Genomic DNA, 26,863 nt, shown 5'->3' with positions numbered 1-26,863 from the left:
TTCACATCAGGTGGCCAAAGTACTGGAGCTTCAGTCTCAATATCAGTCCTTCCAGGGAATATTCAGGGTTGATTTTCTTTAGGATTGACTGGTTTGATCTCCTTGCTGTCCGAGGGATTCTCAAGAGTCAAGGACTCTCTTTGGCATGGAAAGGGGATAAATCCTAAAAGCTCTTTTCTTTTAAAAAGGAGAATTTCAAAATACTGTCTTTCTAAATAAGAAACACTTATCTCTGTGTTGCATTTCTCGTGGGTTCACATTTGATGGTAGAAAGTGGTAATATGCCAAAATTTAAGTCCCTGGAATATGATTCACAACACTTCACACACTGCTTCCTTCCCAACTAAGTGGCACTATTCCTTCTGGGCAGTCCAGTGAAAACAGCATATGTACATGTTATAGGCTGAGCTACATTCCCCTAAAACTGATATGGTGCAGTCCTAACTCCCAGTACCTCAAGATGCAACTAAATATGGAGAGTCTTAAAATTTGCAGTTAAGTTAAAATAAAGCATATAGGGTGGGCTCTAATCCACTATGATTAGAGTTCTTAAAGAACATTAGGACACAGACACACACAGAAGCAAAACCATGTGGGACACAAGGAGAAGACAGCCATTTAAAAGCCAAGGAAAGAGGCTTCAGAAGAAATCAGCCCTGCTGACAGCGTGAGTTTGGACTTTCAGCCTGCAGCACTGTGAGAAATAAATTTCTGTTGTTTAAGCTACCTAGGCTGTGCTGTGATACTTCGTTACGGCAGCCCAAGCTGACTAACATAGTGTGTTAGAGTCACAGATAATGCTGAAAGAAGGAGGGCAATTTAACATCTTCTTCAGTTCTTCCTTACAATATAGATCGAAAGGCACACATCTACCATACACCATAGAGCTAATGAAGTTCTTAACTATAGCTTTCTGAAACATAAAATTAAGTGATAAGCTTTGTAGATAAAACACCTAATTGATCTGTTATTTTAGTGAATTTACTACAGAAAACGTCTTACAGGTTAAGATTTTAAAATTTAAAAAATAAAAAAAAAATAAAGCTTAAAAAATAAAAAAAATAAAAAAAAAATTGAAGATCAACTTAACAGTGAATTAATGCTAACAGTCATGTTTTATCCTAGAAGTATAAAAATTGGAGTCAAAATGAAATGTATTAAAATGTATTAGACAAGCAGATAGCAAAGCCCATGTTCATCATGGTAATGGAGATTCATGCTATCTGTTCTTCAGTGAGTTTCTTAAGAGCTCTCAACCACACAATGGCTATTTGATTATTACAAAAGGCTTTGTTATGATATTCATAAGTAATGGAAGATAAAAGATTTTTCTAACCAAAAGAATAAATGAAATTTTAATTAAATCATCCTGAAAGCTATTGTAACTATCATTTACTTCTTATACAGAATCAATCAGCTGCTTGTATTTATGAACTATCGTCTATTTCTATCACTCTAAATCAAATAAAAAACTGACAAGCACAAATTTTCATATAGCTAATTAACAGAAAATAACTTTCAGAGTCTGAGAGAAAAACAAAAGTTCTAATTTTCTTATTTCATCTTTGCATACTTTAACCCCCTATCAGAAGAATGAATAATTCCTAATGTCAGCCCACAGCAGGGCTTTCTAGAATTGATTATTTCACAAATGCATTGTCACATTCAAGAAAGTCAAATTAATGGCAAATGAGTCATGCTGGAAGTAGGGAGTGCTCTCTATGTAACACTGAGTATCTAATTAAATTGTAGATATTAGAGTAGCCTAAAGCATAAGTTATTTAAAATACAATATATACACATAACCACAATTGCAATAAATAAAGCCAATACCAAAAGAGAAATTAAATCCTTATAACTGCCATCCAAATTGCTCTTAAGTAGTCATACAAAAAAAATGCAGAGTGGATTATTATGAACCAATAAATTTGTAAACTCAAAACAATACATATTAAATTTTTTCTTTTGAAAAAATACTATAAAAAACTGAGGAAGGAAATCAGACTTTTTTCATTAGGCTTCCTCTAGCATGGAGACTAAAAACACTACAAATTTGACAGTCTTTATAAACTGAAGTAAGATCTTAAAATCATAAAGGGACATTCTCTTTTGTTCCATTGTTTGTTAAGAACTCAATGTTTAGAAAGTCATTCCTTCTCAGCAATTAACATAAATATTTCCACTGGGAAAAGTACTTTGGAAGTACTTTCTTAAAAATTCAGTTACAAAAATTCAGATATTTTACATCATCAAAAAATTTCATCCAATGATTATATTTTAATGGGAAAAATGCAAACTTACGTATCATATACATTGAGTAGCCAGTTGAGACACATATCCACGCAGAGAGGAACGTTGACTAGGTTCTTATGCATTTGCTCAAGGCCATCATAAGTTGTTGTCAGACAGTTGATGACATCTGGAACACTAAGAAGCTGATCATTTTGGTTCAGTTTGTGCTGTTCGAAAACTTCATTTGTTGTATTCAACTCTAAGAGATCCACTAATCAGGTGAAAAAAAGGAATATGTACAGTCACTACATTACAGAACAACATTGAAACAAAGTTACTTCGTCTTGAGTTTTTAGCTTGATTCTTCAATTTAAGAATCTATCCTTTTTAGCTAATTTCAACTTAAAAAAAAAATAGCATTTCCATTCTTACATCTCTAAACTCTTCTTTTATCCACATCTCTTACATTCACACTTTTGAATCTATGCTCTTGTCACTTCTCAATATGACCTCATTTTTCACTCTATAGAATATTCTATATCCTAGTTTATTTTTCTGGTTTTCCTCTCTTCAGCCTCTTTGTACTTTTGAATGTAGGAAAGCGTAAATCTCTAAGTCTATTCCTTATGGGGGGTGTGTGTGTGTGTGAGTGTGTGTGTGTATGTGTACACTCAGTCGTGTCTGACTCTTTGTGACCCACCAGGCCTCTCTACCCATGGCATTTTCTAGGCAAGAATACTGGAACGGATTGCCATTTCCTAACCATAACAGATACAGAGATCTTCCTGACCCAGAGATCTAAACTGAGTCTCTTGCATCTCCTGCATTGGCAGGTGGATTCTTTACCACAGTACCACCTGGGAAGCTCTATTCCTTATGGTAGAACATCTAGAATATGACACACCTCTTTTTCAAACTCCTGAAAACAACCCACTCACCACTCTCCCATTCATTCTTTATATCACTGTGAAACTGATCATTCTTAAATAGTTTCTCCACATGCACATCATTAAATACAAAGTTCACTGAAGATATTTAGTTCCTAAAACAGGTTCTGTAGAAAAATAATAGCTCTCTACTGCCTACTGAGTCAAGCCTTATCTATGTTCTAAGTCACTTCAGTTTTGTCCAATTCTTTGCAATCCTATGGACAGTAGCCTGCCAGACTCTTCTGTCCATGGGACTCTCCAGGCAAAAATACTGCAGTGGGTTGCTCTGCCCTCCTCCTGGAGATCTTCCCAACCCAGGAATCAAACCCATGTCTCTTATGTCTCCTTCGTTGGCAAGTGGGTTCTTTATCACTAGCACCACCTGGGAAGCCCAAGCCTAGTTTATAAGGCCCTCAAAATCTGGCCCCAACCTGGTTTTCTTTCCATGAAACTTTGGCAAATACGTAACTTGTAACTAGGTAGGGGTAAAAGAGGTTCACGGGCCAGGACCCCCAGCCATGACTCTTCATGTATTTGCTTCCACTGCCTATTCTTCACGGACAGAACCTCTACATGGGCATGGCTGGTGCTAGAGCATGCAGGGTGGGCACAGAGGAGAAAGTAGAAGAGCCCTGCTCTCAAAGATCACCAGTCTGAGAAGCAGGATAAGCATTCCGATAACTTTTCTGAAAATGCCCTAAGAGAAGACATCAATTTCCATGAGAGCTATTACTGCTAGGGGAGTAGAAGCAGCCTAGAAAAGGCCCCCTGGGAAGATGGGATTTGAAATGGACCTTAAACAATAGATAAGATACAAGAGATCCATGTAAAGCAAGGAAAGAATTCCAGAAAGAGAAAATTGCTTGAGAAAAAACAAGAATTCAAAGAAGTCTAGGCAGTTCCAAAAAATGATGATGGCAATATGGATGGTGTGTGGCCACACACTGGGTGGCATATGGTTACTGTGAGGCAGACACACAGAGGGGCGGGCCATGTTGGCCCAGGGGAGGCCCTCCAAGGCCAAGAAGAAGAGTTTGGACAAATAGAAGAACTTTACATAATCTTTTCTTTTAATTCACTTTGAGTCAATCATTAGCTAACTGAAAACAGGAAAACATGTTAGATTATCAAACTACCACATATCTATACATTTATTAAGTATGCAGACAATGTCTAAATATAAACCTGTAGGTTTGGAAAGTTACAGAACCCATGTGAACTTAAGGTTTGCTCAGGGAAACTACTGCATTATAAAATTCTTCCCCTATTGCCATACTTAACTTTTTAATGTTAAAAAAATAAGCTTCAGAAAACTTTTTTTTATATGTAAACAATTTTCTTTTTGCATGATACAAAACTGTTCCCTCAAAAATATGACCTATGTTGACAGTTTAATAAAATAAACAAATAGCTTCCTTTGTATTTTTGTTTTTAACCAATGAATAACCACTACTTTTGAACTTTTAAAGACATTTATGAAACACCATAGAATGATTTTTCCCTAAGCTATCTACAGTGGAAAAGAACTGCTTTAAAATTGTACAGATTAAAATGATTTCTAAATCAACAGAGAAGTCATTTCTTTCAACAGAGAGAAAGAGAGAATATAAAACACACACATCTAGATAACAGATGAATCTATTTCCTTCAGATAGTAAAATTTCAGCTAATTACAAAAGTAACCTGTATAAGTGTCACATGCATGCTAGACGGTGTCAGACAAAAACATAAAGAACCATCTAGAATTTTCATCGTCATTTTTACCCCATTTCTTGGCACTGTACACTATTTTCAATTATAACCTTGAAGAGGACAGGAGTAAAATTCAAATTTGTTCCTCACAGTGCTTGACAAAGAGAAGTGCATAATAAATGACAGAGCCATAGAACTATAATTCCACACAGATACAGAGAAACATATTCAAATACTGCCAAAATGTTCTAAGTTTTCTGAATTCCAACATGAATTCTGCCAGCAACACAGCACTGCTATTACATTCCCACATGACATGAAGTGACAAAAGCCCAAATTCCAAAAAGACCATTTCCTGGATCAGGTTGTCCTTGAATTTCTTCTAGAAAAGCCTCCTTTGTGATACACTTTGTAGCTGTGACAGTGGTTTGCCACATCCCACAGACTACCATGTCTTCAATTTTTAGTGATTTATTCTGACACTTTACCTTAGTGCCTAAGCCAGGAAGACATCTCCCTGAAGTGTGTCACATTTAGGTATCGTAAACGACAGACTACATTTAAATCACAGAAAATGATGATTTTCTCTTTTCAAAGAGAGACAAATCAGTCATGCAGCAAATGAAATAAACAGAAGAATCATTTTCTACCAACTTTAAGGCTTTTCTTTAAACCCACAATGAAGCAAAGGGGGTTGAATGGAATTGGATCACCTTTCTTCGGTTTTGCAAAAACACACACTGTTTAGCATCTGACCTTGGGCTTCTGCGACTCTCCTCCTCTTGAAATGTTTAACCATCCCTTCACAGCATCCTTCCTAGCTCCTCTTCCCCAGACATCTCAGAAGTGTAGTGGTGCTCAAGGTCTCATGTCTGCCCTTTCCCTCTATAAGTCTGATGCTCTCATTCAATTCCATTCCTGCAGTTACTACTTCTCTCTGGAAGACTCTAGATTCTCTTTCTCATCTCCTGCTTGAATATCCAATTCACATTCCTACTGCTTTGTTCCCAATCAGAGCTATACTGTCTTCTTCCAGGAATCTCCACCTTAATACGCACAAATAAAGGTCTTGCCTTTTCATGACATAGACATCCAGAGATGGTTAGACAGGATCACTGACTTAATGGACATGAATTTGAGCAAACTCTGGGAGATAGTGGAGGACAGAGGAGTCTGCCATGCTACAATCCATGGGGTTGCAAAGAGTTAGACATGACACTATTTAGTGACTGAACAACAAGGCTGTTGCTGCTGCTGCTGCTGCTGCTAAGTGCTTCAGTCATGTCTGACTCTGGGTGACCCCATAGATGGCAGCCCACCAGGCTCCCCCATCCCTGAGATTCTCCAGGCAAGAACACTGGAGTGGGTTGCCATTTCCTTCTCCAATGCATGAAAGTGAAAAGTGAAAGTGAAGTCGCTCAGTTGTGTCCAACTCTTAGCGACCCCATGGACTGCAGCCCACCAGGCTCCTCCACCCATGGGATTTTCCAGGCAAGAGTACTGGAGTGGGGTGCCATCGCCTTCTCCAAACAAGGCTGTTACTACCATCCATAGATCATCAGTCTGTAACTCCTGAGATACCCTAACACTTTCTTTTCACTCTCTGCAGTCTATCAAGTACCAAATCCCCCAGTCCTTAGTTCTCCCACCTCCTCAAAAATCTGTGTTCTCATCTCCCCTCCAGCACTCAGATTTCATCATCTTTCACCTGAGCTCTTACTTGTCCTCTGTTCCCTTGGTACTTTGATTTTAGATATCGCCTAACACATACATCCATGAGTTGCTCTATCTCCTAACTTATGCAAAACAGAAAGCATTCTATAGTACCTCAATCTATAAAGAAAATATCTAAACATCAAATATAACACTGTGAGAGCCTGAAGAACAAACAAGTGTCACATTAGGAAAGAACTGGATCTATGAGATGCAAAATCAGGGGTGACCTAATTTGGAGTACAGCAGCCAAGAAAGCCTGGTTAGAGATGCGTGACAGTTAAACTAGGACCTAAAAAAAAGAGAATGAGCTCTTCAGGCAGGAGGAGCAGAAAACAGAGCTTGCCCTTTCAGCATCCACTCGAACTGCAAGAGTCTACAGTGGGCCATGATGAATGAGGAGGATGGAGAGACTGGCCAAGGTAAAGGCCGTTCCATGCGGCGGGCAGCAAGACCTGTTGTGTCTGAATTTACATTCCTTGAGTGTGGGAACCAAGTCTCTATTGTTTTATCCCCTGCCCAATCTTGGAGCCCAATAGATGAAAGAACAATGGTAACAACAACAATACGCCCTCTTTGTGAGGACACTATGCTGGGCAGAGATTTACACAGAATGAGAGACAACTGTTGACTCAAAGCAGGTGTTGATGCAGACGGTGCAATCCTCCTCACATTATCTGTCACACAAAGGCACGCGACGGGCGCTCGATGGGAGAGAAAGTCGTTACAGACCATCATAAAGTTCTGGAAAAGCTGGAGGCAGGTGGGATTAGCTTGTAAATGTTTCCAAAAGAAGTAAATTTTTAACAGCCTTGGAAGGGAATAAAGGGTTGCAAACGATTGCAGAGGAAGGGTCAAGGCATTTAGAGTAAACAGAAAAGATGGGAGAGGAAGCAGCAGATTAATCATAAACAGGTGAACTGGACTAGGGGTGTCAAGGCCCCACTAGGAGCTCAATGGAGGCAGAGACAGCTGAGAAAGTGGCGGCCAGGTGGCCCTGAGGACATCACCTCGAACGTTTGCAATCAAAAACAACCCAGCCCATTTTTAAGTGAGTGTCACTAAAGGTCATTTAGTTTAGAGGTGGGAAGCATGTATCTTCTGCTCCTCTCCAGTTTGAACAGATGAGTTGAAGGAGAGAGTTTTTTCTTTAGGACTCAGAGAACCCACAGAAGAAAACAAGTAAATGTGTTTAATCTGTTTATCTGCCCACAAGTATTACTGAAAACTGTACCCGTGTTCACAGTGATACATAGCCATCTCCTGTCAATGGAGAGGGTTCCCTGATAGCTCAGTTGGTAAAGAATCAGCCTGCAATGCAGGAGACCCTGGTTCAATTCCTGGGTCAGGAAGATCCCCTGGCTTCCCTTGTGGCTCAGAAGGTAAAGAATCCGCCTGCAATGCGGGAGACCTGGGTTCAATCCCTGGGTTGGAAAGATCCCCTGGAGAAGGGAAAGGCTGCCCACTGCAGTATTGTTGTGGCTGAGGCATCTGTCCTCATTCTACAGCTCATCCGGCCTGAGAAGTCCCTCCAGGTCTGTCAGCTGGACAGCAGACCTGCAGCTGAGCCTCTTTCAAAACTGTTGGCACCCTGGCCCAACGGAGCTCCCTAAAATCCCTTCTGTGTGCTCTCCATTCACTTCCTATTCCCTTCCTGCTGAACATACAGACCACCAGCCAGAGTGTGCAGGCTTTCTATTTGGGAACTGGCCATTCTGCCATCCTTGCTGTGACTGCTGCTATCTGCCAATCATCTTTCGCACTCCAAGGACGATGGGCTTCCAGGCCATGTCAGCCTCTTACCCGTCGCCTCACTTGGAGGTTTTTTCAGCCCTTCAGACAGCTCTTCCACATGTAGCTTCCACCACATTAGTCGCTCAGTTGGGTCCAACTCTTTGTGACCCATGGACTATAGCTCGCCAGACTCCTCTGTTCATGGGATTTTCTAGGCAAGGATACTGGACTGCATTGCCATTTTCTTCTCCAGGAGATCTTCCCAACCCAGGGACTGAAACTACATCTCTTGCATATCCTGCATTGGCAGGTACGTTCTTTACCAGCTGAGCCACCAGGGAAGCCCAAACATAGCTTAAGTGTTTCTTATTCTAAAGCTTTGCCTTGCTATATTTTCACGTCTCTTTCCTCAACTCTCCTCACATAACCAGCTTAAACTGTACTTTTAATTTCTACTGACCTAGCAGATTTTTAACCTTAATATATCATTTCTAAGGGTAATCTGCAAAGCTTCACTGAATGGCCTAGGCATACAACAACTGTTAACAAAAGGTAGCAACAAGAATATTTGGAATTATTCAAGTTGTGCTGTTATAAACATAAAGGCACATGTCACTTTCAATAACAACTACCTGATAAGGCCTAAAAGTTCTTTTAGTAGACTCAATCATTAAAGCTATAGAATAGAAGCTACAGATAGAATCCAAATAGCATGAATCTACACTCTGTTGCAAAGCATTCATATAGATACTTAAATTTAGGTTATGGGAGAAGGACTAATCCTTTAGTAAAACTATCATGTAGGTGTGTTAGTCACTTAGTCGTGGCTGACTCTTTACGACCCCATGGATTGCAGCCTACCAGCCTTCTCTGTCCATGAGATTTTCCAGACAAGGATACTGGAGTGAGTTGCCATTTCCTTCTCCAGGGGATCTTCCCAACTCAGGGATCGAACCTGGGTCTCCTGCACTGCAGGCAGATTCTTTACCAACTGAGCTACAAGGGAAACCCAAAACTATCATAGACTACCATTATGAACATACTCTCTACAGGTTAAAGTTCGTATTGATAATATTAAGTGTCTCAAGACACTGTGTTACATGAACACAGAGCTTTAAATGAACACATAATTGTGGTGCTAGAGAAGACTCTTGAGAGCCCCTTGGACAGAAGGAGATCAAACCAGTCAATCCTAAAGGAAATCAACCCTGAATATTCATGGGAAGAACTAAAGCTGAAGCTCTAATACTTCGGCCACCTGATGTGAAGAGCTGACTCACTGGAAAAGACCCTGATGCTGGTAAAGACTGAAGGCAAAAGAAGGGGGTGGCAGAGGATGAGATCATTAGATAGCATCGCTGACTCAATGAACATGAATCTGAGCAAACTCTGGGAGATGGTGAAGGACAGGGAAGCCTGGCATGCTGCAGTCCCTGGGGTCACAAAGAGTCAGACAGGACTTAGTGACTGAACGACAACAATGGTCAATTCAAATTTGGATCAGGAATATAATTTTTCAGTATTTCTTTATTATGTGATTGCTCTGAATTAAACTGTTTTGAATCCTATGCTCGAAGTGAATCTTACAGATGAATACAAAGTACTAAAAAGGCAATGATCTACTACTTCAATTCCTTGATTTAATCCTTTTAAATTGGGTGGCAGCATAATTTTTGAAAAAGCTTTTTATGTGACTCCTGTATTTTGGTTAATTTTGTTCTCCAACTGAGAATGGCATATGTTCATTTGTTTTACTACTGCATCCTTGCTGATGGGGTGAATAATGGAGCATTCACAGAAACACAGCCAACTCCTTGAGTGAGGTACACTGAAAATCAGATCAACTCGACAAACATATCACCCTCTTCATTTATCTTTGTCTTAAAAAAAAAAAAAAAAAACAAGAAAGGCAATCCAAACAACAGAGTGATTAACTCTGGCAGAATAAACTCACAACATAGTGCTTTTTGGAGTCTTCGGATTTTGATGGCTGTACGGTAGGCAGAGAAACGTACGTTATTCAGGTCAGCTGAAATGGAAAATGGAACACATTCAAAAAGCGTGCTTAAGATTGTTTAACTTACACTGAATGGCAAGAATATATCTGTTCACTTCAATGATGGAAAATTATTATGTCTTTTCACATGAAAAGGTCTTTTCCTACAATCCACAGTGTTTATAAGAAAATAATTAAATGTTCATTAGCACCATGGTGAGATACTTTCCAAAGCAATGCTATATGGATCTCAAGAAAGCGTTTTCAAACAGGAAAAGGAGGGAAATGAGGAAAGGGAAACATGGCCTGTTGACTTTCCATGACTTAATAAATACATCACACCATAGGCTGCCTTCTCTACTGCTCAGAGGGATTCTCTTCCAGGGCATTTCCCCACAAGGACAATCATTTTTGTGCCACCGAGGCTGTCCGTCTCACTACTTGCAAAGCTAGTCTTATTTCTATGCACCTTCTGTCCTGTTCTATTTGCTTCTTCCACCCTTTAATCAATCTGGTTAAAATTATACAATAATCAATATTCAAGTCTTTAGGAATGATAGCTTAACTCCAGTTAATAATACCATATTGCCTATTCAAAAGTTGCTAATGAATAGATCTTATAAATTCTTATCACAAGAAAAAGAATTATGTAACTATGTTTGATGATGGATGTTAACTAGACTTATCATGGTGATCATTTCACAGTATACACAAATATCAAATCATTATGCTGTACACCTGAAACTAACGTGATGTTATATATTATCTTAATTTAAAAAAACCTGAAAGATTTAGCATCAAGTTGAGAAAAAAAGACACTGGAATTTCTTTCTTTGTCTCCTAAAGACAGAGTATTCATAAGCGAGATTAGAAGAGTTAGTCTTTAATTCTTAACATCGGCGTGCTCATTTTACAAACTAAAACAATCCAGTGGTTTGTCTTTTGTCTGTTCGACCTTTGTAACTGTCCTCACTCATCCAAGAGAAAGCTCACACAGAAGCCTGATATAGAAAGAGATAAAAGGAGTGCCCCCTCCTTGCTGAAATGGCAGCGCAAATGAGAGCCTTGGGGTGCCACTCCCCTTCTCCAGTGGCACTTTAGATCCCCTGTAAGAAAACTCTTTCAAAGCCACTGGAACGACCTAAGAGAAGCAGTAATAATAATCAGCTCACAGCCATATTCTCCTAGAAATCTACTATGCTAGGATTCTCATCTCACGTGTCCTCATGCATTTTTATTAAAGTGAATTTAGCTTTTAATGACTACTTAGACAAAAAATTAGACAAGCTAATTTAATAATATTTAATAAATAAACAGTGAGCAAAAAGTAAATATGAAGCAGTGGATTACGGGCTGCTGTACTCTCTTGTTTTTATTTTCACGCAAAGCTGAAGCTTAAGATGATACAATATGAGGGAGGTAAAACCAATTATATGTCTTTTAAAATCAGCCTTCTTGAGTTCACGCTATTGTGAACCATATGTTCTCTTAAGAAAAGTAAAATCTGTTTACTGCTTTGCCCTTAGAAATTCAACTGCTTTCACATGCCCGTGACAAGGTCCTTTAAACATAATATGCCATGTAAGGAAAACTGGTGACTAGAGTCCATTTAAGAAATACAATTCTCAGTTGTTGAAGTCAATTAATTACTATTAACTAAAATAACACTCACCAAGGGATTGAAAGAGTTCAGTCATTTTAGGATGATCCCAACAGGTTGTCTGTGTTTGATGACTAGGAAAAAAAAATAATAATACATTTAAATAAAAGACTGTATAAAATAGTAATTGCCACACAGAAAATAGGCAAACCGAATTCTTATTCAAATTTTTAAGGATGCATACAAAATTATCCCCTTGATAAATCACTTAGGCTTATTAATGTTTTGGCCAAAAAGCTTGTTTGGGTTTTTCCAGTTATTATGTGGCCCAGTTATTATTATTCTGGCCAAAAAGCTCATCTGGGTGTTTCTGTAACATCTTATGGAAACCTGAATGAACACTTTGGCCAACCTAGTACTTAGTATGTGAAACGATATTAGATTTTTGTTTGAGCAATTATATCATGATGGTATAGATGAATAAATATGCTTTATCTGTTTCAAAAAGAATTACAATTAAAGATTAAAACCTAGGTATAAAATGTGACTGTCACAGACCCTGGAGCCTCAGGCTTGAGGTAGCCAGACAGGTGTAGGCTCTAAAATAACTCTACCCGTGTCTGGCTGATATAGATTCTCATTCAGGATCAATTCTCTGAGAGCAGAAGTGCTCTGAAGAGTCGCTTAACTTTAGGAGTCCTAATCAAATTTCCAAAGAGGGAAATGAGGAGAAATGTGAATCACACCTCCATCACACAATCCACTGAGTCTTCCTCCTCTTTAGCCTCAAGCCTTTCCTTCTTCACTGTAATGTAAATGTGCTCTTCACTGTAAGTGTGCCCTCTCCTGTGAGGATTCACTCAGACCTCACACCCTTACAGTACAAAGATTAGTACAAAGATTATCTTAAGTTGAAGACATCTCAGAGTCAACAAATGGAGAAAGAAGCTTTGTCAGAGCTTCCTTTATCTGACTTAAAGTAGCATCTTCTGGGAAACAAGGCTCTCCAAGAGAGTCTCTCCAAGAGAGTTTCAGGGTTATGACAAAAAAAAAAAAAAAAAGAAAAACACACTCCTGCACAAACAAATACTATCACAGACGTTCTTATCTCATGTTTGTTCTCAAGAAACACGTGTGTTTCCTAAAGAAACCTACTGGGTCTTCTCATAAGAGCCTTTCTCTACCCAATTCTTTTCTCTTAGTGCATTGGGTATGCTGCTGCTACTGCTAAGTCACTTCAGTCGTGTCTGACTCTGTGTGACCCCAGAGATGGCAGCCCACCAGGCTCCCCCATCCCTGGGATTCTCCAGGCAAGAACACTGGAGTGGGCTGCCATTTCCTTCTCCAATGCATGAAAGTGAAAAGTGAAAGTGAAGTCGCTGAGTCGTGCCCGACTCTTAGTGACCCCATGGACTGCAGCCTACCAGGCTCCTCCATCCATGGGATTTTCCAGGCAAGAGTACTGGAGTGGGGTGCCATTGCCTTCTCCAAGAGCATTGGGTATATAAGCCCTAAATTCCAACCACTTTTTTGAGTTACTTATCACTGTATGCAGATTGCATTCATAAATAAACTCTTTTCTCTTGCAGATTTGTCCTTTGTCACCTTAATTCACAGGTTCCCAATAATTGAACCTAAGAGAGTAGAGAAAAAGTTTCTCTTCCCTGACATGCTCTTCATGAACATCTAGATTCTTCAACTCTCCTTACATATGCATTTCTCTTTTGCCATTTTAATTTCTTCTTTCAGCCTCCTCCAGTTAGCCAGTATTTTTTATAAGTATTGAATAGTTTTTTTCTCATGATCCTTATCCTTTGCTTTAAAAGCAAGTTTTTGTACTTTCTCTTTTTCAGTAACTTCCAAAACTAATTAGAAGTTTGGGGGAATAAGGTGAGGGTAATACAGATCAATGCAGTACTTAAATTAGGTTCCTTCTTTGTGTGTATATGTGGTGAACAGCTATTCAGTGGGTCAGTGGCCTTATTTAAAATAGTTTACTGTTCATTATCTAGGTCAGAATAGAGTAATAACATTTAATAGTACTCAAAAGACTTCTTAGATAACACTCAGTTCTTATAAAACTGTTGAGTAGGCTAAATAAAATCTCACAGTACACAAGAGACAGTGATATTAAAATACTCATACAATCAAATGTCAGGGAAATTATTTTTAAAGCCTAAGTAATATATCAAGAAGTGAGGCATGTCACTGGAAAAAGAACATAATCAATGTTTTTGTACACAAGTAATAGAACTCCCAAATAACTCATTCTTTACTTTGAAAAAAATTTCAAGTTTAGATTTGAAATTGGGTATGTAAAATGTCCTAGAACTTTCAAAATCTCAAACAAAATAACATATGTTCAATGTGAAGGTCTGTCTTGGGACGAGTTAGAAAGTTGTCTGACTCTTCTACCTGGTTCCTGATACCAGTGTGAAGGCAAATATCTCCAAATACTTTGGTACTACCGCTGCTACTGCTGCTAAGTTGCTTCAGTCGTGTCCAACTCTGTGCGACCCCATAGACGGCAGCCCACCAGGCTCCCCCATCCCTGGGATTCTCCAGGCAAGAATACTGGAGTGGGTTGCCATTTCCTTCTCCAATGCATGAAAGTGAAAAGTGAAAATGAAGTCGCTCAGTCGTGTCCGACTACGCAGCCCCATGGACTGCAGCCCACCAGGCTCCTCCATCCATGGGATTTTCCAGGCAAAAGTACTGGAGTGGGGTGCCATTGCCTTCTCCAACTTTGGTACTAAACACCAACCAAATTATTCTACCCTTTGACTATCTAAATTATTCCAAAGACCATGGAAAAAGTACCAAAGTTATATGCCCTGAGGTTTTTTACTGTTCATAGTGGGGCCTATGCTGAATTGAAATACAAAATCTCAGATTCCTAATTTGACAGAATCAGAATCTTCATCTCATCAAAATCTCAAGTGATTCATCTGCACATTCAAGAGAAGTACTGACCTAAAAGACTCCTAATACAAACGAAAGTAAAACATGAAAAAGATACCTCCAAATTTTGATAATAAAACAACTTCCTCCCTATTACCAATAAGAATTTTAAAAGAAAAGGGAAGAACAAGAATTAAAGAAGGAGTTGCTGAAAATAGAAAGCAATCCAAAGAAATTCATCACAGGCTCCCAGTTTTTAAAAGAGCCTACTAGGATTCACTGGAGCTCTTGTCTCCTCTTTGGAGTAATTTCAATCCCCATGGCAACACTACTGCTTAGAGACAGATACCCCATCGTGAAGGACCAAACCAAGGCTCAAGAATCAAACTAAAACTATGAGTAATGCAGAGCCAAACTTTATACCTAAACAACAAACAGACACACACTTTCTCTAGAATCACAAGTGTGGTGCTTTGGCAAACAACCTCTATGGAACCACAAGGGAAAAATACCAGCAAGCAGTCAGACAGAGGACTGAGAAATCAGTGAGAACACCCGCTTGCTAATGGCTCTTTTTAGTGAAGCCACCACTAAGAGCTGAGGGAACACACACATTTGGCAAACAGATGGAGGGCGGGAAACGGCACCTCCCCTTGTGAATTCAATACCAGTTGATTCATTAGGCAGAACTGCCAACGCTGAAAATAAACACAGCCTCTGGTTAAAAAAGTAAAACTACAGCTTACCAAACAACAGTTTTTAAAAAAAAAAGTAGTAGATGCAATTGACTGTTGGATTTTCTTTCATTCTCTCTCTCTTTTTTTTAAGTTGGGGGAGGGTTTTAAAGCAAAATCCACAATCAATCCAAAGGCTCAAAGTATTTGAACAGCTGCAGATTGCTCAGTTCCTCCTGCCAAAATGCTTCCAGTCCTCCCAGCGGAGGCAACCAAAACAGAATAAAAGTAGCTTTTCCCCCTCAAAATAACAACAGTTTAGGTTCTGCCCAATCTCAAATATGAACGAGGAGTAGAACTTAATATTGTACAACTTGACAAACTGTAAAATAAAATTCCAATTTTGTTACTAAAAATCCTCTTTTTAAGAGGGAACCAACACAGGAGTCTAAGAATAAATGAAAAACCAGAAAATCCACCAAAGCAGCAATTAGGAGTTAAGTCCGGATCATGTGATGCAAACAACAGCGAGAGTATGCGACATGTAACTAAGCAGGTGCCCAGCCTGCTAGCGCCAGGAAAAACTGTGAAGGCCTTTGATGTGGGCCAGAAATTAGTGAGTGATACACCTGTGTAGCTGCGATTATCTTTAAGCTATTTTAAACTCTACAAAATGAAGAAAACCGATAGTAATGCAAATGATTTTTTGTCCACAGAAATGCAAATTGTTTCCACTCGAATGCAACTGATTATTGTCCTGATGGATATTGACCAGTCTGTCAGATTTGCATCCATTGTTAATTCATTTCAGCATGCCTTAACTATAAAGACTAATATTTAGTATTCTCCTTGGAACCTACTAGAATTTCTTATCCATTTCCTTATTATTTACTGGATGCTTTTTTCAACATTTGTACAAGTCAAGATTTTCTATAGTTTAAATTTTATTTTATATATTTAAATTTTAAAAATTTTTAATTGAGATATAATTTGTGGTGACTCAAGGAGGAAAGAGCAGATAAAACCAAGGAGGTTCTCGGAATGCAGGAACGGAAAAACTAGACCCTTATCGCCCTTCCCTCCCCCCATGTTGTAACTATTAATGGATTTCAGGTCTTCCTGAGCAGTAGAACCTGTCTCCCCTCCTGCCCCATAGGGAGAGGTATTTGTCTTTCTCTTCTCCCACCCAGTATACATGTCTCATCCAATCAGCACATGACCTACAAGACCCCTATCTGACTCCTTGTACCCTAGGTATAAAAGTGGACTAAGGACCCCCACTCAATGTCAGTTCTCCTTTGAGCTGGCCCACTGTTCTAACAGCATCTCCCATTCTAATAAACTTTATTTCCCTCTCATTCTGTCTCATGCCTGGAAATTCTTTTCCAACCTGCACCTGGACCATGACACAACTGACATACAACACTGGGTAAGTTTAAGGTGTGCAGCATGTTGGTTTGATATATTTGTATACTGCAATATGATCACCACTATAGCATTATCTAACACCATTATCACATCACACAATCATCATTTCTTTTTTTGTGGTAAGAACATTTACAGTCTAGTCTCAGCAACTTTCAAGTTTATCATACAGTGAAAGTGAAAGTGAAGTCGCTCAGTCATGTCTGACTCTTTGCGACCCCACGGACTATAGCCTACCAGGCTCCTCGGTCCATGGAATTTTCCCCACAAGAGTACTAGAGTGGGTCGCCATTGCCTTCTCCAGGGATCAAACCTGGGTCTCCCGCATTGCAGGCAGACACTTTACCAAGCCACCTGGGAAGCCCTTATCATACAGTATCGGTATCTATAAATCACTGTGTTGTGCATTAGATCTCCATCACCTAATTTTTAAATTATCCTTCAAAACCTGGGACAGTCCTGGATTATACCTGCTGTCGCATATAATTATTAAAGTGTCCCTGTATCCTTAAGTGTTCCAGTTGGGATAACATACGACTTTGCTATATTTTATGGACTTTGATGAAATATTAAACCAGTATGGTTAATAAGTAGCATATGCTTCTAGCTATTATTATTCATAATGTGTTCTCACAAACCACAGAAAGGTAAAGGCAAAAAAGACTGTGCACCAGTGAAGAGAAGACAAAAACTGTTGGGCCACAACACTTGCCCAGTATATAATATAGTGAACCAAGAGCAATTTACAAAGAATATCAATGATACTGATTTCTAGGCAAAGACTGCTCTGGGGAAGATATCTGTTGAACCCATTTGTTCTCATTAGAGTGGTCTCATTTTTTTCATTAAAAGATGATAGGATGGGAAGCTGGATATTCAAAAACTGACACACACTTTCTTGTTACTTATCTATCTAATTTAATGTTTGAAACTGGATTTTGTGGGGTTTGCTATTTATCATTCCATTCCCATTTTAATTATAAAGGCTTATAAAAGAAAAAGCTTCCCAAGTGGTGCAGTGGTAAAGATTTCACCTGCCAATGCAGGAGACGTAGGTTTGATCCCTGGCTTGGGAAGATCTCCTGGAGAAGGAAATGGCACTCCATCTCGGTATTCTTGGCCTGGAAAATTCTATGGACAGAGGAGCCTGGTGGGCTACAGCCCATGGGGTCGCAAAAAGTCGGACATGACTGAGTAACTAAGCACATACATAAGAGAAAAGAACTATAGGTGAGTTAGCTAATTAAAAATATAAAAGTAAAATATAAATGTGTGTGAGAATATAATGCTGTGGCTGAGACAATCACAGAAAGAGACATATTTCTTCTTCGCGGTACATGTGTACATGTGTGCTCAGTTGTGTCTGACTCCTTGCAATTCCATGGACTGTAGCCTGCCAGGCTCCTTTATCTATGGAATTTCCCAGGCAAGAATACTGGAGTGGGTTGCCATTTCCCACTGCAGGGTATCTTCCCGACACAGAGATCAAACCGGCGTCCCTTGCGTCTCTTGCATTGGCAGGTAGATTCTTCACCAGTGAGACACTTGGGAAGCCCAATTGCTACACACAGTAAAACTTAATACACTAGGTGAGGATATGTAATATTAATTACCGTAATGGCCTATTATTTGAATGCACAATTTGTACCAAGTACTCTCCTAAACTCTTTATATAAACTCAAAACCAAACAATAATTCTATGAGTTCGGTGCCAATATTATCCCCACTTTACAAATAAATGAACCTAGGAAAAACTTAGATAACTTGTTCAAGGTCATAGTTTGTAAATAGTAGAAATGGAATTTGAACCCAGATGGTCTGATTTTAAGCCTGAGTTCTTTATATGGATGTGTACTTGCACGATTGAGGTTTTAAACTATTTCTGACGAAGCTGTCTAAATTTGAGTCCGAGGTCCATCATTATAATCATTGCAAACAACCTCATCTCCCTTGCTTCTCTCACTCCTGGCAAAACCCAAGCATGGATCAGCTCAATTACTTGCCTTCTCTGGACCAGAGCAGCTGTGCATGAATACAGCTGGAGAAAATCACTCAACAGACTGATTTTACTTTAAATGTTTGACTTCAAACCTCAAATGTCCAAGTGCTGGCAAATGCACTACATTCCCTAATAAAGTGCTTCCCAGAGCCCAAGGCAACAATTACTGCCGGCATCTCACTCCCCAAATCTAAGTAAATTTCCCTGCCTGTCTTAGTATCATTTAACTCAATCTCACACTTCATCTAAAAAACTAAAAATCATCACACTAGAATTCTGTCATCTTCCCACCTCTAAATCAGTAAGCTTCCCTGCATATGCCTTGTCATCTGCTTCCCCCCCCCCTTTTTTAATGAGAAGTGACCCCCTTTCCTATGAAGGGCCAATTCTTCCCAAAGATTTCTAAACAACTCTTGTGCTGATTACCAACCCCTCTCAATAAGACTAGGTTCAGAATGTAAATGTAGAAGGGTTGGCCATTCTTAATCTCAATCTCTCTCTCTCTCTCTCTGTCTCACACGTGTACACACACACACACACACACACACACTCACTCACTCACTCACTCATTCACACCCTATCTTGAATCTGCGTTTTCTGCCACCTAGGACCCATTTTTTCAAGGCAAGAATACTGAAGTGGTTTGCCATTCCCTTCTCTAGTGGACCACATTCTGTCAGACCTCTCGCCCGTCTTGGGTGGCCCCACAGGGCATGGCTTAGTTTCACTGAGTTAGACAAGGCTGTGGTCTTAATGTGATTAGATTGACTAGTTTTCTGTGAATATGGTTTCAGTGTGTATGCCCTCTTGCAACACCTAGCATCGTATGCAGAGTACATCATTAGAAACGCTGGGCTGGAAGAAGCACAAGCTGGAGTCAAGATTGCCAGGAGAAATATCAATCACCTCAGATATGCAGATGACACCACCCTTATGGCAGAAAGTGAGGAGGAACTAAAAAGGCTCTTGATGAAAGTGAAAGAGGAGAGTGAAAAAGTTGGCTTAAGGCTCAACATTCAGAAAACGAAGATCATGGCATCCAGTCCCATCACTTCACGGGAAATAGATGGGAAAACAGTGGAAACAGTGTCAGACTTTATTTGGGGGGGGGGGCTCCAAAATCACTGCAGATGGTGACTGCAGCCATGAAATTAAAAGACGCTTAATCCGTGGAAGAAAAGTTATGACCAACCTAGACAGCATATTCAAAAGCAGAGACATTACTTTGCCAACAAAGGTCCATCTAGTCAAGGCTATGGTTTTTCCAGGGGTCATGTATGGATGTGAGAGTTGGACTGTGAAGAAGGCTGAGCACCGAAGAAATGATGCTTTTGAACTGTGGTGTTGGAAAAGACTCTTGAGAGTCCCTTGGACTGCAAGGAGATCCAACCAGTCCATTCTGAAGGAGATCAGCCCTGGGATTTCTTTGGAGGGAATGATGCTGAAGCTGAAACTCCAGTACTTTGGCCACCTGATGTGAAGAGTTGACTCACTGGAGAAGACTCTGATGCTGGAAGGGATTGGGGGCAGGAGGAGAAGGGGACGACAGAGGATGAAATGGCTGGATGGCATCACTGACTCAATGGACACGAGTCTGAGTGAACTCTGGGAGTTGGTGATGGACAGGGAGGCCTGGCGTGCTGTGATTCATGGGGTCGCAAAGAGTCGGACACGACTGAGCGACTGAACTGAACTGAGGACCCATTTTGTCTTCTTTACAGACAAAATTTTCATATGAATAGTCCACATCCTCCAGATTCATTCAGGACTTAAGTCACTTCTATTTGGATTTTAACCTCACTCCACCCAAACTGGTCCTGTCAAAATTATCAAGGCACTCCGTGTTATCAAGTGGAATGCCTGCTTTTCTGTCTTCAGCTAATTAGACCTCTCCTCATAAGCAAAGAGAAATAGGGTAGAGACTTCAGAAGTAAGTTATCTAGTGTAGTAGATGCTGAGAGATGCTATGTAAAAAACAGAATATCCAGAATGAAGTTGATGTAGGCAAAATGTATGCTATTTGAACACCTTCTTTACATATACAAGTTATATACAGGGATCAAGCAGAGCTCCCAAGTAATCAAATTTGCATTCAGGTGACGAAAGCATAAAGACTAAAACACATTTTGGCAACCTCGTGTGATATCATTTATCTCAGTAATATCTTTTTAAAGATCTAAGAGGTGACATTTTGGAATTTACAATCCCCTCAATATTGGTTTCATCATCCTTGAATACATGAAGAATATGGAATACACCTATCATAACGTTGATTCATGCTTTGTGTGCATGCTTGTGTGTTTGTGTGTGCCTGTGTGTGTGACTACTCGGGAGGGGACAGGGCAGTAGATGAGGATGCTGTGCAAGGGTAAACATATTTGTTTCTCTGGTTATATCCAACTTCCTGAATCTTCACCAATGCTTTCTACCATTTTCTGATCTTTTAAAGGCATAAAATCCAGGATTATACTTTTGGAAACACAAGAATAAATCTAAGGGAAAACTTAAAAGTGTGAATGTCAACATTTCAAGGAAAAAAAAAAACCCTTTCTGTTTAAAATCCAAGATATATAATCCCATGGATATCATACAACCATAAAAAATGCCATTCGTTTGTCATGATAATGAAGACATAGTTGTAAACAATGGATAATCTCTTGGATTCAATTATAAAATGCTATTAAAAAGAAACAACAAACCCAAAATGGAGTCACTTGTGCTAAACCCCACCAAGACTTAATACCTAACCCAACTGCAGTTTCACCCTCTCCCAGGAGTGGAATAAACCATTAGTTTGAAATTTCCTGGTCAGCACTCGTGAGGGAATCTATATAAGAAGACTCTTACATTCCCTTCCCCAGAAAATAAGATGACCTGGCCTGAAACAATCTTTTCTTTTCTTCAGCTAATAAGTTCCTTGTTATCAGCTCCTTCCTTTCTCTCCAGTTTCTATAAAAGCCTTCCATTTTGTACAGTTCCTTGAATCTGCTTTCTATTTACTAAATGGGACACTATCCACTTCATAAATTATTGAATAAAGCCAATTAGATGTGTAAATTTACCTAGCTGAATTTTGTTTTTTAAAAATGCACTTAAAAGTTCTCTCACACGTAAGAGTAGGCTCAAAGACCCAAGCACGTAAAGGGCTACCCCAAAATACATGTGTCAACACCCCACACGCGGATGATGGAACAATAAGACAAGGTTAGTTTGTGTGTGTTTAAGCAAAGCAGTAGGATTAATGACCAAAGTGGATGTGCCTGGGTGTGAGGGGAGATATAGGTGACAATTGTCTTAAGGCAGTGGAAGACTGACTGCAAGAATAAAGCATTTGACAAATACAAGAGAACCTCCCCTCTGGTAATATCTCTACTTCAGCCCAGAACTCAAAGGAAGCCCTGACCTCACCCAGCTCTACCCTCCTGTCTCTTTAAGCCCTCAAACTAGGGAGAATCAGACCATCAACCAACAGAAGACCTATAGGTCACCCGTTGTGGCACTGGCCCCGCTGTGTATGCCCTTGCCTGAGGGTGTTAACCCCAAGTTTAGGTTCCTACCAGAGTTCAATTTATTGTTGTATCCTTCAAGTTTTGTTTTTCAACTACTGCTACTGCTAAGTCACTTCAGTCGTGTCCGACTCTGTGTGACCCCCATAGATGGCAGCCCACTAGGCTCCTCTGTCCCTGGGATTCTCCAGGCAAGAATACTGGAGTGGGTTGCCATTTCCTTCTCCAATGCATGAAAGTGAAAAGTGAAAATGAAGTTGCTCAGTCGTGCCTAACTCTTAGTGACCCCATGGACTGCAGCCTACCAGGCTCCTCCGTCCACGGGATTTTCCAGGCAAGAGTACTGGAGTGGGGTGCCGTTGTCTTCTCCATTGTTTTTCAAAGCTGAACTTCTATCATTTAGTTTTTTAAACAGAACTATTTTTTCTCTTTCACATTTATTTTTATTTTTTCAAAGTTTTTTTTTTAATGTGGACTATTTTTAAAGTTTTTATTGAATTTGTTACAATATGGCTTCTGTTTTATATTTGGGTATTTTTAGCCCCGAGGCATATGGCATCTTAGCTCCCAGGGACCTGCACCCCCTGCATTGGGAGGCAAAGTCTTAACCACCGGACCACAAAGATAGTCCCATTTCACATATATCTTAAACGAGAAATTTATTCTAATTTTTACTATAGAGTTGTATTGAATCTTTTACTGTATCATTTCAGGTTATAATCAGTACAGAAAAAGATATTCTATTTATTTCACAATTTGATCATTATTGATCATTATTGATCATTATTTGATCATTATTACTTCTGTATCTTTGCTAATTGTAGCGATTATTTTAAATATTGAATCATTACAAATTCAAGTTCAGATATCATTTTTTTTTCCTTCCCTTAATGACCCCTCAGTGATCCTTCCTATGCTACACGGTAAACCTTTATCAATTGCTTCCCTGACCCTAAAAACCAAAATGTACAGTATGACTGATGGTGCTGTTATAAATCAATGAAGCTGAGTGATCCAGAAGATTCCAAGCCAAAATTCCACTTCATGGTTATAATATCTCTGGCACCAGCAACATATGGATGAATGGCAGGAAAGATATCTTCTCAAGTCCTGAACTAGTCAATATATTTCTAAGACAACGTCAACTCCACCTAAATAATCTCAACAAACTATTTACATGGGTAAGTGCTCTAGAAGTTGCCCATTTGGGGCTGCTGCAGAGCAGGCTGTCTGCTGCTTAGTCTCCAAGTGAGCTAAGGCATGCTCCTTTGTCTGAAGCTGCCCCCAAGCCCAGGAGGTTAAGTGATCCCAAGGTACTTAATTCTCTCATAAAGCAAATTCATTCTTACCTCCTCATCAGCAGATTGGGCCCAGTGAGTTTTAAATACTTTATTTTCAATAAAAATAAAGTCACAGATCATTTCTTGGGAAAGCAGACTCTCTAGGACATTCTCTTATATTTGTATTTCATTTATTTCTTTATCATTAAAACCAAAAACACAAGCCCCATTTCTGGAGAAAAGACTTCTCCACTTAAAATTCTGGAATCAAAAAGACACCCTTTCCCATCCTGATGAAGGAGGAGAAAGATGAGGGCTGCTTTGGGAAGCCTTTCCGAGAGAACTATATCTTTCATTGTTAAAAATATCTTTGTTGTGGATTTATTTTGCTTTGGGATGAGTTTCCTTAACCTTTAAAGATAAAATGTTTTATGTTAATTTCTTTTTTGATGTTATTATACCTTTGTCAGCTGTGATTTCCTGGTGAGGCTGGATATTTGAATTTCCCATGCTGCCACTCTTCTCTGCTCTTATTAAGGGGAGAAATATTTCACCTACATCATCTAAGCAGGGTTCACAATTCCTCTAAAGAAATAATCATTAATTCTCTCCTTTAGACTGTACATACATAATGAGACAAGTATATACAGTTTATGCAAATAAATTGCATGACTACTATAAAGAACAACTACTTGCTCTCCAAGATTTCATTTACAACTATAAACTTCATCTTTTTTTGCTAGGAAGTGATGAATTAGGGCAGCAGAGGGTGCCCTTGGGAGGCAAGAGAGGGGTCCAAAACAGTATTGCAGGATTACACATAATGAACACAAGGATGGAAAAGGAAAATATAAGAGAGACATAATAAATGTAGGGAAATCTTGATTTAGACCTATTCATAAGGAGGCTTTAGAAAAGGCAGAGACTGCAAGGTAGTGCTATTTGTAGCTGAAGATTCATTTATTCTGGTGACTACATTGTAAGATTGAGGAATATCAGCTGTAGGGAAGGTGACAGGTATTATCTATATAATCAGAGATGACTAAAGTCTTTATGTTAAAGCTGGGTGTGTGTGACTACATTAGAAAGAATTAAACTTTGTACTTCGGAGAAGGCAATGGCAGCCCATTCCAGTACTCTTGCCTGGGAAATCCCATGGACGGAGGAGCCTGCTAGTGGTAGGCTATAGTCCATGGGGTCGCTAAGAGTCGGACACGACTGAGCGACTTCACTTTCACTTTTCACTTTCATGCATTGGAGAAGGAAATGGCAACCCACTCCAGTGTTCTTGCCTGGAGAATCCCAGGGACGGGGGAGCCTGGTGGGCTGCCGTCTATGGAGTCACACAGAGTCGGACATGACTGAAGTGACTTAGCAGTAGCAGCAAACTTTGTACTTCAGATTCTAATGGGGAAAATAAAGCTATAGAACTGAGCTGTGAGCTTGATGCTGTCATATAGAGCAGAATCATCATCTTTACTAACACTAAGGCTTACTGAAAAGTCACACACATGGGGTTTAAAGAAGCCACTGCGGAGAAAGAGAGGAAAGCTCTATTTCCTAACTACCCCTCGTGAAATTCTACAAACCAGGATGGCTTATTTAACAAGCTGAATAAGGTAGAGCAGCAGCTATGCTAAAAGCCCCAGGAGACCTATAAGCCAGCTTTGTTGGCCAAGCTCCTCCTCACAGATGGAAATCTCCCCAGTGTCAGAAACCTCCAGACTCTGTGCATGAGAAAAAGTAGAGGAGGGCCAGACAGCCTTCTCCCCACCACCTCCAAACTGTCCCCATCCCACTGGCGGGACTGTGGCAAACGACATTCACTTTCTACAGAAGAGCACCTTAGTCCATTGTCAGAAGACAGCATGAACTTTCCTTAATCATGTATTGTTGCTGAGTCTGTTCAACACTTTTGAGACCCCAAGGACTGTAGCCCTCCAAGCTCCTCTGTCTGTGGGATTTCCCAGGCAAGAATACTGGAGTCGGTTGCCATTTCCTTCTCCAAGAGATCTTCATGTCCCAGGGATTGAGCTTAGGTGATGCCAGCTCAATCGACAGGTGGATTCCTTACCACTGAGCCTCTAGGGAAGCCCTAATCATACATCAGGCCTACAGAAGATAGCTTATGTAGAATCCTATGGAAAAGGCAAAGTGCAGGTTGGAAGAAAGCAAGGCCTTGCACTAAGACAGCCCTGAATTTCACTGTTGACACATAGCAGGGGCACAATAGATGATAACCAGTCTACAGTATGAAAGAAAGGATGTTTGCTCCTAATTTCTCCACTTGACTGAATTCTCTAAATATAATCTTTCATCCCACCCCAATTTTCCATGGACTAAAAATTTCTGTTCTCTACTGTTTCTAATACAGAGAATAAGAGGCAGTAAATGCATACCTGTCAAGGGTTCAGGCACTGGAGTTTGAATGCCAGCTCTGACATGTACCAGTTATGTGATCTCAAGCAAGTTATACGTGTACTTATGACTTAGAAAGTAAAAAGTGAAAGTGAAGTCACTCAGTTGTGTCCAACTCTTTGCAACCCCATGGACTGTAGCCTACCAGGCTTCTCAGCCTTGTCTATAAATGGGGGTAATGATAGTACCTATGGGCTCCCCATAGCTCAGTCGGTAAAGAATCTGCCTACAATGTGAGAGACCTGGGGTCGATTCCTGGGTTGGGAAGATCCCCTGGAGAAGGAAATGGCAATCCACTCCAGTTTTCTTGCCTGGAAAGCCCCACAGACAGAGGAGCCTGGCGGGCTACAGTCCATGGGATAGCAAGAGTCAGATACGACTTAGCAACTAAACAACCACCATAGTACCTATACTTCACTGGGCTACTGTGAGAATTAAAAGAAATAACCCAGGCATAGGATTAGCACAGTGGCTAGCAAGTGAATATTGAAAACATATCACTTATTACAATGATCATTATTATCACCCTTTATGACTATGAATTATTATTATTATTTCTGCATCAAAAAGAGAAGCAATGAGTTTTACATGATAATTATGACATATTAAGAAAATTCAACTCAAGGCGTTTATTCTTCATTCCCTTTATACCTGAAACTCTGTGGATGTTAACTTTTAGTTGAGGAAATGAACAACTTGTACAAAGCACAATGCAGGGCCAAAAATTCACAAAGAAAGAGATCTTGATTTTACAGTATTATTGT

At 39.7% G+C, this 26,863-nt stretch overlaps 1 protein-coding gene across 29 annotated transcripts in view; it reads right to left on the bottom strand.

Annotated features, from left to right (window-relative positions):
* UTRN (utrophin) overlaps positions 1-26,863 on the bottom strand; it is a 555,518-nt gene that overhangs the window by 64,495 nt on the left and 464,160 nt on the right. For all 29 annotated transcript variants that reach the window (XM_060419779.1, XM_060419784.1, XM_060419780.1 and 26 more), the window contains 3 exons: positions 11,969-12,030; positions 10,255-10,329; positions 2,302-2,503 (listed from right to left, as the gene is read on the bottom strand). In XM_060419779.1, the coding sequence (XP_060275762.1) occupies positions 2,302-2,503; positions 10,255-10,329; positions 11,969-12,030 (339 nt within the window). The remainder of the gene's footprint in view (positions 1-2,301; positions 2,504-10,254; positions 10,330-11,968; positions 12,031-26,863) is intronic.

Source organism: Ovis aries, chromosome 8 (assembly GCF_016772045.2).
Source record: "Ovis aries strain OAR_USU_Benz2616 breed Rambouillet chromosome 8, ARS-UI_Ramb_v3.0, whole genome shotgun sequence".
NCBI classification, from domain to species: Eukaryota; Metazoa; Chordata; class Mammalia; order Artiodactyla; family Bovidae; genus Ovis; species Ovis aries.
The sequence above is the reverse complement of the archived record's forward strand: the minus strand, read 5'-3'. Positions and strand labels throughout refer to the sequence as shown.